The sequence below is a fragment of the Urocampus carinirostris genome, chromosome 13 (genome assembly GCF_059441175.1).
Source record: "Urocampus carinirostris isolate Australia breed hairy pipefish chromosome 13, RoL_Ucar_1.0, whole genome shotgun sequence".
Taxonomy (NCBI): domain Eukaryota; kingdom Metazoa; phylum Chordata; class Actinopteri; order Syngnathiformes; family Syngnathidae; genus Urocampus; species Urocampus carinirostris.
In genome coordinates, this window is record NC_142361.1 from 14,834,843 (window position 1) to 14,850,377 (window position 15,535).

At 39.2% G+C, this 15,535-nt stretch overlaps 1 protein-coding gene and 1 pseudogene across 2 annotated transcripts; one reads left to right on the top strand and one right to left on the bottom strand.

Annotated features, from left to right (window-relative positions):
- Positions 1-373: 373 nt before the first annotated feature.
- On the top strand, positions 374-540 carry LOC148353793 (U2 spliceosomal RNA; annotated as a pseudogene).
- A 1,169-nt stretch (positions 541-1,709) lies between these two features.
- ubac2 (UBA domain containing 2) lies at positions 1,710-11,888 on the bottom strand. 2 transcript variants are annotated; one of them, XM_088350921.1, is made up of 10 exons: positions 11,696-11,888; positions 8,830-8,954; positions 8,562-8,681; positions 8,389-8,495; positions 8,181-8,304; positions 8,063-8,110; positions 7,811-7,919; positions 7,598-7,740; positions 5,960-6,091; positions 1,710-4,139 (listed from the first exon to the last, which is right to left on the bottom strand). In XM_088350921.1, exons 1-10 carry the CDS (start codon positions 11,724-11,726, stop codon positions 4,032-4,034), a joined length of 1,047 nt encoding a protein of 348 aa, XP_088207047.1. In that variant the 5' UTR covers positions 11,727-11,888; the 3' UTR covers positions 1,710-4,031. The 2 variants fall into 2 exon arrangements, with proteins under 2 accessions (XP_088207047.1, XP_088207048.1); XM_088350922.1 differs by lacking the exon at positions 11,696-11,888 and adding an exon at positions 9,981-10,115.
- Between the last annotated feature and the right edge of the window lie 3,647 nt (positions 11,889-15,535).

Genomic DNA, 15,535 nt, shown 5'->3' on the forward strand with positions numbered 1-15,535 from the left:
TTTTTTAACCATTCCAAATACCATACCTGTCAACCTGTACGGTTTTGCCGTACAATGTATGTTTTTTATTCATTTTAAGACGAGTACGACGTACAAGGAAATCTGTACGGAAAAACGCAAATTTGTAAATCGCATGCATCTGCTGCCTGGGGATTTCCCATCATGCATTGTTCCGGGAAAGAAAAACAATATGGTTTACGATTATTTTGTACGGGAAAATACGACAGTTTATACGGGCATGGAGCCGTGGAGGTTGACAGGTATGAAATACTGTTATAAGTTTACACAACTAGTGACAAGAGTTAACTCATCTTCATGATGTTTGGGAAACACCTGATTGGAAAAGGGTACATACACTGGGCAGAAAGAGGTCGTTTCTTCACCTAACTTTGAACATTTCCGATATATATATATATATATATATATATATATATATATATATATATATATATATATAGAATAGAATAGAATAGGAGCTTGCTCTGTCCGCTCCACGCATCGGCCCGGTATTGCAGTACCTCCGGGAACGGTGCATTCGCAATGATCGCAGCATGGCTTTAGGGCTAGGACCTTAGCTTGGCCTTTTGGCTAAGAGTAAGTGTCCCGGCTCCTAGGCTTTGTAGCGTATTATGAACTGACCGATAACGGATAATGGATAATGAATAACGAAGATAGAACAATAACCCTTAAAAACCCCATATATATATATATATATAAATAAATAAATAACAGATCCCCCCCGTGGCTGTGCTCCAAATGGCTGCAGATACCATACAATCTGCGAGCGGCGGGCCTAGGACGCAGCCATAAAGAAGACTCGTCTGCACCCACCCGGAGGTGGGAGCCGGAGCTACACTGTGGGAGTCCCGGCAGCAACGGCCTGGGTTGTGGAACCCAGAAGGGAGAGGACCCACGCAGATGGGAGAGGACCCACACAGAGGACTGGAAGAATGCTGCTTGGGAGGGTGGGATGGCAGAGCTATGCCCTTGCACAATAGTATTGCCTTTTATACGCTGGTTAACTACTGTTAAAAGAAAATAACTCTGAAATTGTTTAATTGATGTTGAAAATGTCAGGAAAAAATGTTAAAACGTCATATCGTCACGTCATATTGTCGGATATAAAAAATTGTGAATATGCTTGATGGCTGTTGAGATTGTCGTGTTTGTTTTGCTGCTGTTGGTGTCTGTGGATTTGTTCAGACCGAGGACAATCGACTTTGGCCTGGACGGATCTATTGACACTAACAAAGATGTTATATAATGAAATTGTGAATATGCTTGATTGCTAATAAGATTTTCGAGAAGGTTTGTTCAAACCTCACTTTGTGTTTGCTGTTAAAAACGTCATATTGGAATATAATATTGTGAATGAGCTTAATTGCTGTTGAGATTGTCATGATTGTTTTCTGTTTTTAGTGTCAATAAATTTGTTCAAACCAAAAAAAAAAAAATGAAATTGTGAATATGCTTGATTGCTAATAAGATTTTCGAGAAGGTTTGTTCAAACCTCACTTTGTGTTTGCTGTTAAAAACGTCATATTGGAATATAATATTGTGAATGTGCTTAATTGCTGTTGAGATTGTCATGATTGTTTTCTGTTTTTAGTGTCAATAAATTTGTTCAAACCACAGACCAAAAATAATCGACTTTGGCCTGGAGGGATCTATTGACACTAACAAAGATGTTATATAATGAAGATACCATACATAATGAAGTTTTTATAAATGTCAATTATCATACTTACAGTAATTGTTTCTTTTGCATAGTGGAATTCATAGTTAGTATTCGCCGCCATGTTTGTCTGGCAACTAGCTGCTACGCAGTGATCATTTGGCTCTTGATTTTCCTTCACATTGGACAACAGTACCCTCTAGTGGTCAAATATTAAAGACTGGGGTTTTAACTGTGGTATAGATGTATTCGTAAAAAATGGAATAAAATGATGCACATGAGGCATCCACGACCAAAGCTAACTATAGGACAATTTCTTTTTAAAAAACACAATAATCAAACAATGGGCATGAGGCGTCGGATCAACCGGAAGGGTCTTGCTTAAAAGTCTCAATTCTTTAAACTCAACACAGCACATAAAGGTTCCCGTGCACATTTGCATGGCCTTACAAAACTTGAAGACCAGGAAAGTTGGTCTGGAGAGGGATGGGTGCCACCAGGCTGTACTTGCCCAAAAGACAGCACAGAAAATAGTGCCCTTATGACACTAATGATTAAGGGATCCAACCAACCAACTCCTGCATGTAAATTTACAAGAAATTCATCAAGGGAATACAACAAAAAATAAATGGTCATATTCATCCAGTGTTTTTTTCTCATTTAACTGCACAATTTTTGAAATTTCTTTTTCGAAATTGATGAACTTTAACATCATATTATTCATACGATTAGTATGTAAATTATTACTGCGCAAAGAGTCTGCAGAGTAGGGCATGCAATTTTCTTGCCCCATGGCAAAGGGCCATGAAACCAAGGATTCGTCACACCTCAACCCGAAACCATAGAATTTGTCATATTAGCAGGCTAACAGCAAGCCATCCAGTATTTTCGTTGTTGCATGGGCTTTGTTCATAATGACAACTAATTGATTTATGCTTTTAAGAAGCAGCGCAGTCTTTATAATTTAAGACAATAAAACAAATGTATGGCAGTCTTGCTCTGCCAGATAAATGAGGATGTAGGTTAATTTATTTGTAAATTTGATTGTGCCTCACCAGACATGAACCTCATCGCATGGCACTGAATAATAATGATATTGCTTACAAAGACCGTACTCATCACTGAAAACACATATCTGCTGCCTCTCAATGAACATTGACAGCATGCACACACTGTATGTAGTGTGTGCTATCACCTTGGTCGTGTTAACTGCAAAATAAATATTTAGGAATTGTAATAGCTAAAATAGTGTATGGAAAACATTTAAATAAATACATTAAGTGCGTTAACTCTCACTGGCCACAACATGAGTTGCACCTGCAGTTTAGTTTGGTTACAAGAGCTGCCTCAACAAGAGGAAATTGATCACAGAAGCATTTACCTGAAGTGGCTGTAGTTCGAACTCGGACTGCTTTATAACAGGTGTACCATTTTGCATGCTTCAGCATACTAACTCATAAATTGAATTTTGCTGAATGTCATGTTTTGGATTTTTTTTTTTTTTAAAATATGTAGGTCTTTATGTGTGACCAGATGAGTTTAAAAAAAGAAACCACAATTCTTGATCAAACAACACATTACCCCACCTGAGATGACCCATCCAACTAATACGACAGAATGAACAGTCCGCCTTGCAGGGATTTGCTGCCATCAGTCACACAAAATTATGAACAATTTGCTTTCCCAAAAAAAAGCTAATTAACATTGCCTCTAAAACAAAGTGTATTGGTGTCCTTGTTTTTTTTTTCACCAATGTGAGATGAAACAGTATAAAAATATATATCATTTTGCCTTAAGGCTCTGATGTTTTTGCATATGATTATTATAGGTATGAAGGACACTACACTGAAGTAGAAGGGGTTGGGGGGGGTGGATTGGTTTGTGAGGGTATTCCATTCCTACAGTTGATGTGTTACATGTTATTTTGGCCACTAAAATAGAGGCTTTTTGGTGCCATGGGACATTGTGGAAATGGCTAAACCATCAAAATGCTTTTGCATCTAAGTGGCAACTATGCAGGAATTATTTTGAACATTTTCTATTGGAGTCAATTCCCAACACTTGAACATCAGCAATGTGACATGTTTTTCACTATGCACACCAAGTATGTTTAAGATTATGTCTTTCAGAACTGTCATAAGATTGAGAGACCCCAGCAAAGACTGACATTTGAGGCTGGTTGGATCTTCAGATGAATTTTCTTGTCCATCATAAGTGAGCTTGTCATTTGTACATCTGCCCACATCCGTGGTCCAACTTCAAAATGTCCTTCTCAGTTTGTTGCCAGCGTCCATTTCGAGGCGTGATCTGGTTTTGGGCAGCAATACTCCGTTTGCCACAACTGTGTCTGGGTTCCTTAATGCTGCAGGAGAAAGTTGGTGGCCATGTTGATGTCGTTGTTGGAGGCTCGAAGGGCCTCAAGGGCATCTAGTCTCGAGAAGCCCATTTCCACCAACCTGGCGACCTACGAGAATGAAAAGAAGGCATGAGCGTTGTTCTAAAATGGATGCCTTTTAGCACTACCTGTTGCCTTCGGAGTGCTACACATGACTTGTTTCTCTGGTACAGTTGCTCCTCTTGATACAAACTATTCTAGTTACAATTAATGTGAGATGGGCAAAAAACGTGTCTGACCAACAAGTAAAGACACCATTGATGAGAAATTCCAGACTCTAGCTCTAGAGGGCTGAGTGCTCGAGACCGCTTACGGCCAGTATCAACTCCTCCCAGTTATCATGTCGGTTGCCTCTCTTCTGACCTGATCCCCCGAGTATTGTGTTTATTTATTTTATTTTTTTTGTCACATTGCATTTCCCATTTGTGGTTTTTTGTGACTCTAGCTATGAGTGCAGCAAAAAAGGTCCTTTTGGTTACTGCAACTCTTATTTACACTAATTCAGTGCTGTACATTTTAGACGCATTGTTCCTAAGTGCCAAATACACTTTCTTTTAAAAATTATTCAAAAAACTTTTATGTTGCTGTTCAGTAGGTATTAAGGCACTGGTAGTGATTTCAGTATGGTAAATCACCACTGGATGGCTTAAATAAGATCTTTGTCCACACATCGAGGAGCCCCAACTTCCTTGTGTTGCTTTGCTTTCTCTATCCAGCGATTGAGAGTGTATGGGCAGTCCAAGAGTGACTGAGTTTGTGTGATCACATCACCGGAAACATTGGGCACTGAACACTTCTTGCAAAGTTCATACATAAGTTCAGAATTAATATAATGTTATTCTGCAAGCAAAGAGCACCCTTGTTTATGGAAAGCATTGTTTAAATATTGGAAGGAGCACAAATGCATTAAAAAGGACCAAAGTGAAAGTTTTGTTTGAAATGCATCCTTTTACAAGAAGCAGTTTTTCTCAGAAGTTTTCATGGAAACTAGTATTTTCAAAAAAACTTAGCAAACTTCAACAGTTGTTTACTAAACAATGGTAAATGCTAGAAACATACAACCTTTTTTTTCTAGTTAAAGATGAAGATCCAAGCTTTCTTTGAATATGTCCTATGCCTATATAGCTACAGAACAAAATTTTCTGTAGTCCTTCAAAAATGAGTCGAAATGGCAAAGATCTCCTGGCACCCGCACTTCCCATTTGAAAGAAACATTTCACATTGAAATAGTTAAGTGTGCAATAAGTGCTTACGCATCATCAGTCTCTTGTGCTCCCTCACTCCTCCACACACACGCATACGCCTCTGTCAGCAACCGCCGACTTACTCCATGGTAAGTGATTATGATAAACCCTTACTTTATTTTGTTTATATCATTGTATTTATCTTATTACTGTATTTATATGAGGGCGGCACGGGAGTGAGTGGTTAGCGGGTTCGCAGCAGAGTTCTGATGTCATGGGTTCAAATCCAGCTATCAGCCGTCCTGTGAGGAGTTTGCATGTTCTCTCCAGTTTCCTCCCATATTCCAGAAACATGCATGTCAGGTTTATTGGCCGGTCCAAATTGTCTCTAGATGTGAATGAACGAGTGAGTCGTCTGTCTCTGTGTGCTCTGCGACTGGCTGGCAACCAGTTCAGGGTGTCCCATGCCCACTGCCTCAATATAGCTGGGATGGGCTCCAGCACCCCCGCGAATATGTCATATTCCTATTTGAATGTGTTTTTAGTCATCAGTGAGATTAAATCTTTTTAATTTCAGCCAAGTAAAAGACAAATAAAAGAGGCAAAGAATAATCTAACTCACAATGTTCTTCACGGAACAAAAACTGACAGTACATTTATCATAGTTAAAATCTTGAGTGGTTTATATAAAGGACAGAAAAAGACCTGATCTTCAGCGATGGAATTGTCAGATGGCGGCGCTGAAGGAGTGATGGGCTGCGTCTGTGCCGATGGTGGGGCCTGTCTTCTGCGCCTTAGAGAGGGGAAAAACCTGTTCCACTGTAGCAAACCAGTATGCTGAAAAAAAATTGGAAACATTTTGGACACTTTAGTTACTGTCCCCACTTTGGTAAAATGAGGGCAGATTATTCCCTCCAATTCTCAGAGATATTTTTTTTTATTCTGGTAACTAATTTTGTTTCAATTTAAATTTCCCCATGTTTTTTTTAATTCAAAATATTTTAAGACGTATTAAACTGCATTTTAAATAAAATAATATTGCCTGATTAAGATTTTATTTTTACGTTTTACAAGATTTCAAAAAAACAAACAAGAACAAATCGAATAAAATACAGTAAAAAATAGTCACAAAAATGATTTACCCATACTACAGAACAAATGAATGCAAATATTGGCTGCATTTAATCTGTTTTGATCATTTCAACATAAAAAAAAACTTAACCCGGGAAATAATTTTTTGGGTTTGTGTACCTAGATATTTTTTCAATCAATAAAGGTTCTTTACACCACATAATGAAGTTTGAGTTTTAAAGCAATTTAAGAAGGAAACGTTACCATGACAAAATCTCTTAACTGATGGTTAAAGTACCATATTTATACTCGCATATGAGCCAAATATAGAACTATGAAATCCAATACCTCAAATCAAGGGGTCAGTGAAGCTGCGCATGAAACAAAAGGAAGACAAGGGGGCAAAGAAAGGTAGAGCTACCAGTTTCTGGCTCTCTGTCAGTTTAGCTCCGCGTAGCTCAATCTTCGTAAATTAGAGTATGTCGCCGACTCGAGTACTTAGCCTGGCCCCCATATCTCCGCCCCCATCGTGTGTCCACAATGGCCCACGGCCTTATGCTCCCGCCTTGCCAAATCTGTTTTTCATATTCAATCAATCGGTGCCGCCCCGATTGTGTTTAAGAGGGACAACATCTCATTTTACTGTAATTGAGCATTTTATTTCCTTTTTGACAATACTATTGGGTCACATAAAACTACCCATAAGTGGAAAGAAAAGTGGAAAACAGTAAAAACGATGAGTTGAAGGACATCAAAAATATGAAACTGTTGTACTAGTGCCTGCCATTAAAGCAATTCTACAGGAAATTGTTTAAAATTTATTTTTTCTTTATTACCAGTATATTTATCATTATTAAGAACACATCTAAATAACCATCGTTATTTAGGTAAATTTTTCATTAATATTTCAGGTAAGTATTTCTTTTAGTATGTGACTATTTCAAATCAGTTTTACGGGGCCCGCTTAAGGGCGATGTAGGCTTATATGCGAGTATATACGTCAACTTTAATGGAAAGTTAGCAAGTTACTCAATTAATATTACAAGTACAAACATGTTTAAAAAATGCTTTTTTGTTCACGTGAGTGAATAACAGGCCATTTGGAATATCATTATTTTTCTTATTTTAGCTTGCTTATAATTTTGGTAAAAAGATCTGAACCTCTAACTTATATTCTATAATATTCTGCAACTCTAAACTCAACTCTCAAAAATAGCTGCCACAGGTTGTATCTGACACTAAATTTTAACAAGGAAAAACAGTAAGTAGTACCTGTGGTTGGTGTCTGGAGTTTGCACGAGCCTCGTTGAACTGGGCCAGTAGCAGTTGCTGATCCAGTTGGTCCATCCGCTGTTGCCTCTGGATATCCAGCGTGGCCCCCATGCCCAAAGGTGCCTCGTTGCTTGGTTGAGCACCTTGCAGAACAAAAGAAAGAAACGTCAATGATGCTACTGTGCGAACTGCACGGCTCAGGTCTGGACTTACTGGAAAAAAGTGGCTCAAGGAGGTAGCGTGTGACGGTACACAGCCAAGCAGGCACAAAGAGAACATTCTGCAGCCACAGGATATTGGAGAAGTACAAAGCACCTGATATCTAGTACACATGCATAAAAAAAAACATATGTTGACATGAATTTCTTTTACAGGTCATTTTCAACAATTGATCTTGGCGGCCTCAAGACATCTATCCTATAGTAGTAGATATTACATTTTCCTGATATTAATAAATCCACTCACCATCCCACTGAGGGCGAGGAGCCACATGAAGGGACTGGACGTCAACAGCTACAAGTAAGGGTGCATATTTCATGTTTAGGTGGGCAAAAAAAACGTGGAATTCTAAATAGACTATCACCTGCAGTCCAACAATGTAAATCAAAGTTTTGTTGGTGATGCTGATGAAGCCCAGCACTTGGGTGATGGGCACCTTAGGGATGGATGAATAGAAAGGCACAAAGAGCGCAAAGATTGGAGCCAGCCTGTAGAAGTCACAAGGCGACAATCAAATTTGTTTGGCTCAAATGTGATTAACAACATGATTTTGGTCGTATAAAACAACTTACAGTCCCGCAGGCAACTCCTCCACTTCAGATTTAAAGACGAACGAGAACATTTGAGCCAGAAGGAAATCCAGCAGTGCGGAGACACACCAGGTAGCCAACAGGAATGACTTGAACAAGAAGACACACATTAAAATGTAAAGGACTTGTTTGTTTTTCATGTTTTTGGTACTCACAGCAAATTTCCTTGAGCCGAACCTCCTTTCAAAGATTCGGAAGTTGTAGATGAGCATGCCGCTACAGAAGGAGTCTTTCACATCTAAACACACCAGCCTGCCACACACAAACCGCCATACCTGCCACACCACAACCATATTATCAGGCACATCTTCAGATCACTTTTATTAGTCTTTAACAGTAATATACAGCTAAAATCAAAGCCATACGTGTTGATACTAAATCTAAGTGAGGGGCTTATTATGTTTTTTTATACTCAAGTAGTACCTGTTGGTGTCTTCTGACAGCGTGCAGGTTGTACTCAAACATATGCTGATATTGAGGCAGTAAACTCAGCATCACAGTCAACCCGCTCAAGACCAGGAGGAGGCCTTTAGACAGAGGAGCCCTGTCTGGAATTCACAAAAAGAAATCTGGGTGTAACACAATCAGGAAAACTGTAAATGAAAGATAAAGCCTTTAGTGTTATGACATCCGAGTTTAGGATTTCATGGGTTGTAAAAAGGAAGCTTATTAAATGAATATGATAAAATTATTTTTTTCTATTGTTTGTGGCTACTTGCGCCAACCAATTACAAAAAGAAACATAATATTTGCACAAAAACAACTGTATAATACAATATTATGCATAATCAAGTTCCCAAAGGGAGTAAGTAGGCTGAAGCAAAAACTTTTAAAAGGGTACCATATTCAAATTTCCCTTGAAGACATTTTTGAAGCAAAATAAAATTTAAAAAACAAAGCAAAAAAAACATACACCACAAAAGGACAACAACAACAAAATAGTTTTCAGGCTGCAATTATATTGCTAGTAACTACTCCTGGCAAGACACTGAATTCCTAATGCCCCCAAAAAGCAGGTAGGCGCCTTGCATGGCTGAATCCCTATGGATGTGTGTGTGTGTGATTGGGTAAGTGTGGAGCACATTGTAAAGCGCTTTGGGAGGTCTTCATTGACTTGAAAAGCGCTATATAAATGCAGACCATTTACTCCTATATTATCTAATTACTTTAAGAAACTCTTGATATATTAATATTTATTAGCTTAATTTTTGGAAATACGCACTGTATATAATTTTTTAGTTGATCTAAAATGGGGACATTTTTAAATGACATTGTACAGTATATTATTTTCAGACTTGCCTGTCCGTCTTAGAGTGCCTCAATTGGTCTCCCTTTTTTACTGTACTCTTTATTTATTGATATCACTGTTATATATTCTGTGTCCTGTGACCTTGGGTTTTGTAAAAGGCGCTTTTAAATACATTTTATTATTATGATTATGATGAAATAGTGCCTCCTAGAGGAAAAACGCTTACCGGTAATTGAAAAGAGAACAATATTCAAATGAAAAAATACATGAAAAAAAACCCATAAGACGACAATTTCTAATTTATTTTACATTACACGAGCCTCACCTAGAGGAAGATGACATGATTGTTTGCCATCTTGCTGTTATGGGTACCCAAAGACCCAAAACCTTGCATGGTCACAATGCAGTTTTAATGTTGAAATTGCAGCGTGACTTCAGATTTTCCAGTGAAAAAAAAATACTAGAAGATGTATATGATGATGTTACAATTCAAAAGATTCTAAATATATTGCATTTTCTCATACATTTGTAGCACTCGATTTCGTTTGCAGGAGAGACTACAGCAAGGTCAAATATGATGTAGTGTCCCTTTAACGCAGAGGTGTCCAAACTTTTCAGAAGGCAGGCAAAATTCGATAAGCTAAAATTGCAGGGGCCGACTATTCAGCCTGGCATTCTTTGAACGTTTTTTATTAAATTCACCTTCCATGAAAAGTTTGCAGTGCTTTGCGATAAGCATTGCGACACCATAGCTTGCCTTTGTATTATTTTCATTGGACTTGCAGGGTGTCGTGAAGAATCGCTGCTATGACATTAAAACAGCTTTAAGTAGTCTGAACTGTTCACAGCGTTCATTTTCAGTTAGCGTTTTGTAGTCAGAATGTTTTATCTAGCAGTGCGTCTTGATATTGTATTATTAAAAACAGTCAAAGTCTCTTGGCAAATTAGGCAGATGCAATTGTTTCGAATTCTGGTGAAACAAATACTCCAATTTCCACTTGTCCTGGAAGCGGGGACCCTCACAGTCAACTTTCCTTTTTTTATTTACAGTCGCAATGTTTAAAATGGGGCAGGCTAATATTCCCACAGAGTCAAGGGCAAGGTGGCCAAAGGGCTACTGTCATTGTCTGGTTAAATGGTGAAATATTTTTTGTGCAAATATATTTTAGACTGCGGTCAACACTGCTAGCAGGCCAAATTTGATAAATGTTATCGTAAAAATAGGATCAAGAGCCGTAACTGGCCCCCTGCTTTAACGTCATCATCTAAATCAAGTGTCTTCACCATGGTGCCCGCAGGCACTGGGTAGCCCCCTAAGAACACGCGAGTAGCCCACTGACAGGTTCTAAAAACAGCTCACCAGTGATAAGTCATGGAGATTTTCGAAGAAACTTTATTTCTAACTGCACTAGTCAGTAACTAAAAGTAACTCTTGGTTGAAAAGGGTCAGGGACCCCAGGTTTGAATCATTCCATAAATGAATACCTTTTAGGGTGGCACAATGGCACTTTAATGTTGTGCTGAGCATATTGGACAGTAAAATTGTGTTTTCCACTTCGATGTTGTCAACTCTGTAGGAAAAACAACTGTTGAATATGGTGTGTGAGTGTGTGTGAATGGGTAAGTGTGAAGCACATTGTAAAGCGATTTGTGAGGTCTTCATTGACTTGAAAAGCACTATATAATGGCAGACCATTTACCATTTAAATAGTTGTTGGGAGGTGATGCATACTTGTTTTATGTATCAATAATTGAGTTTACATGTGACTACACTTAGGTTTTTGTACGTTTGATCGTTCTTAGTGCGAAAATGGAGGGTAACATGCAGGGAGGTTTATTTATGGTAAATATTATATTTTAGACGCAACAATTATATCCATAATACAGTTATGTCTACACATCCATCCCAGCAGTTGGATACCAGCAAACCAAGAAAGACGAAAACGCTTAAGAGGTCACAATGGCTGGAAAATGAATGACATCTGGATGCTAGTCGAAGCTAGCTGTGTAACACTAACTGTCAAAGGGAAAAATACTCACATAGGCCCCGGGAACCGGTGGTGGTGAACATGACGTCGTTGAGATTGAAGACACAACAAAGTCACACAATTAAGAAAAGTTCAACAAAATTGACTTTAAACGTCTATCCATGTTGGCTGGAGTGAGGAGGGGATTGTGCGGGTTGGTAACCGGAAGTAGATCGGCAGCTGGACTACGGAAACCCGACAGCTCAAATGACTATAAAACACAGCGCTTTTAATACCGTCTTTGGCCAGTAGAGAACAGTGTTTCATTCGATTTAAGACCGAAAAGGGGGAAAGCAATTCCTGTAGTATTTTTTTATAAATATGGCAGTTTTATTTTTTATTTTTTTCAATTACAAATATCACACAGCACACTGTCTATCAAAAATGTATAACAATTAACCGAAAACATTTGTTCCGTCTTTTTTAAATAATGTTATCTAAATTGGCAGTTTGTTCATTGTCAGTTGAGGTCACCATTGATCTAAAGGCTATACGGGTATACAGTACTAAATCATTTCGTTGAATAATTTTGCCGCACAGTAATTTAGGATTTTTTAATTAATTTTTAATCCTGTTTTTCAAGCTATTGGTCTAAATAACAAGTTCAATTTCCGGGTTTATTTTTGTAAAAAAAAGGAAACTGTTTTAAAATATGTGCAAGATTTGTACTTTAGTTCTCATCTCATTAGCTGCACCGCTTATCCTCAGTAGGGTCGCGGGGGTGCTGGAGCCCATCCCAGCAATCATCGGGCAGTGGGCAGGGGACACCCTGAACTGGTTGCCAGCCAATCGCAGGGCACACAGGGACAGACAACTCGCTCGCTCATTCACACCTAAGGACAATTTGGACCAGCCAATCCACCTGAAATGCATGTCTTTGGAATGTGGGAGGAAACCGGAGTGCCCGGAGGAAACCCAGGCAAGCGCGGGGAGATCATACAAACTCTGCACAGTAAGTCAGGTAGCTGGATTTGAACCCACACAGGAGGTTCCCAAGACCTTAGAACTGTGCCACACACACGCTAACCACTGTGCCGCCGTGCTGCCCTGTACTTGAGTTCATTTATTTTAATATTTTTGCAGTGTAATCATCAAAAGCTGTATCCAACAAAATAAGTTATGAAATATTTTTCCTGTATGATAGATAAGTCATATATAAAATGTCACGTGGTTGAAAAACAGACATATGGTATATGTTTATATTGTACATGTATAGAGGGTTCATACTTTTTACAAATTACAATAACTAAAACTCTATGAAAAAAGTCTTCAAAATTCAGATATGACCTGTTTATTTCAGAATTACTTTTAATAGCAAAATTAAATATTCATTCAACGGTAAGTCTTTTAGGGCGGCACGGTGGCGCAGTGGTTAGCTCTGAGGTCATGGGTTCATATCCAGCTACCGGACTTCCTGTGCAGAGTTTGTATGTTATCCCTGTGCTGGCGTGGGTTTCCTCCGGGCACTCCGGTTTCCTCCCACATTCCAAAAAAACATGCATTTCAAGTGAATTGGCCGGTCCAAATTGTCCCTAGGTGTGAATGAGAGAGTTGTCTGTCCCTGTGCGCTTTCCAGTTCAGGGTGTCCCCTGTCCACTGTCTGAAGATAGCTGGGATGGGCTCCAGCACCCCCGCGACCCTACTGAGGATAAGCGGTGCAGATAATGGATGGATGGATGGATGGTAAGTCTTTTATGTGTGTATTACAAATCAGATTTTTTTCAAAACGAAAATATTGATGCTTTTTGAAATGATTACTATCGTTAAAATTTAGTATAAAATATTTGATTTTTCACAATGCTTTTATTTTCACCCAATGATGATATTAGTTACAGCCTTTCAGATAGTTAAAAATGCAGTTTATTATCTAACAAAAAATATTGTTTCTGTGATTAATTATCATTAATATAGGCGGTCTAGCTAATGAGATGAGATAATAAAAGTATATGTGTGTTGTTGTGTTGTGTGTTGGGGTTGTCCATCGATTCGATGATGACCATCTTCTTTTATTTGTGAGTCTGCTGATGTTTGAACAGTCTGATCCTGGATTGTGGTTGGAGACTCAGGTAAAAGAGGATACCTGCGCAATGCTGGTTTTTAAAGTGGCGTAAGGGGTGCGCTTTCCCCAACGCCACTATCTTGATTGTAAAGAAGATGGTTCCAGTGGCAAGGGAGACCCTAGACGACCGGCATCTTTCTACAACTGCAGGCGGCTAACGGGATCCAGGTCTGTAGGAAACCGCCTCAAAGCGTGCCACCACCAGCTTTTGGTAAAAGTATATACATACCTGTCGATGATACGATATATTTTTAATACTTTTTGATAACAGATAACACGTTTCAGTATTCTAGGCTTAGATAAGTCATTATTAGTAGTTATACTGTGTGTGTGTGTATATATATATATATATATATATATATATATATATATATATATATATATTATATTATATTATATTCCAAAACTTAATATAAAAAATGAAAACATAATATCATCTGGAAAATAAACTATATTGTACCATATCAATCTACACTTTGAAAAAAAAAGTTGTTCTTAATTTTGCTCCGTGAAACTAAATTGGAGTGTTTGTAAGCGATGTGGTGATGGGTGGTTAGCACACAGCACCATGGTGCAGAGGTCCAGGGTTCAAATCCATCTACCACAGCCTCCCTGCTCAGAGTTTGCATGTTCTCCCCGAGCCTGCGTTGATTTCCTCCGGGCACTCTGGTTTCCTCCCACATTCCAAAAACATGCATGGCAGGTTAATTAGCTGTTCCAAAATTGTCTCTAGGTGTGAATGAGTGTGAATGGTTTTATGTCTCCATGTGCCCTGCAACTGCCCATTCAGGGATTCCCCTGACCCTAGTGTGAGGATAAATGGCATAGAAAATGGATTGATGGAGCATTTGTGATTCCGTTATTGTGGATATGTTTATCAGTTTGCAATACTTCAAATGCAGGCTGTTATCAGTACCCATTACCTTGTGCCTGCCCATATATTCAAAATTAATATGCCGGGACAAATACAGTTGTGGTCCACCCTTCCCGTTTATTTCTTTTTTCAATAGTTCATTCTCATTTGGTGAGATGCTGCACGTTAAATCTGGGACCAAATCTGCACCGAAGTGGGGATTCCTGATATGAGCAGGGAAAAACATCTGAAGTCTGAATCACATGATCGTAGTTGTGCTCGATGTCAAAGCGGAATAATTCTGCACCTGCACGTCTCCTCACGGGCAACCATCTGCTTCCCGTCACCGTTTGTCACTTTCAGATCCCTTGCAAGCGGGCCCCGCTGCTTTGCATCAGGCCACATCAAACGGGGCGGACGGGGGCCCTTCACCGGCTTCGTCTTACGTCCAAGTCCAACAGCTGTCTAATAGTATTGCGTTTGGGGGACACAGGGGCCCGTTAGTTCCCATTGGTTAGTTCCTACCCATTAGCTGTATTTGCTCGCCAGTGGTCGGACGTTGAGTGCGAGGAACAGCTTGCTAATTGTGTTTCAGACCTTCCCTGTTACCGACGTAGGAACCGGGTCTAAAAAGGTTGCTTTGCCCCTGTCCTCAATCAAAGGTAATCAGATTAAACGGCGCATAGATGTGTACGTGTGAGTTTGCATGCGTGTGCGAGTGTGCCAATAAAGAGAGAGCAGATTTGGAGACAGCCTTGACTCCTGCTGTTTGCTTTGTTCATTAAGAGGAGATGAGCAGATGGTTTGCAGCTCTGTTGTGTAGCTTGTGCACAAACACATGCGTTCGGGCCTGTCACCTTAGCTTCATCCTCCATTTATCTTTTCCATTACACATCTCTCGGCAGGACAGTGTTACTTTGTGTGTGCGTGGAAATGAAAGA

Bases quoted from the DNA above. Each gene is read 5' to 3' on its own strand.
- ubac2 (XM_088350921.1), bottom strand. From the start codon at position 11,726: ATGTTCACCACCACCGGTTCCCGGGGCCTAT. The intron at 7,741-7,810 runs GTAAGTCCAGAC...TTGTTCTGCAAG, and splicing joins CCTTGAGCCACTTTTTTCCA to GTGCTCAACCAAGCAACGAG. The intron at 6,092-7,597 runs GTACTACTTACT...ATTTTTTTTCAG, and splicing joins ACTCCAGACACCAACCACAG to CATACTGGTTTGCTACAGTG.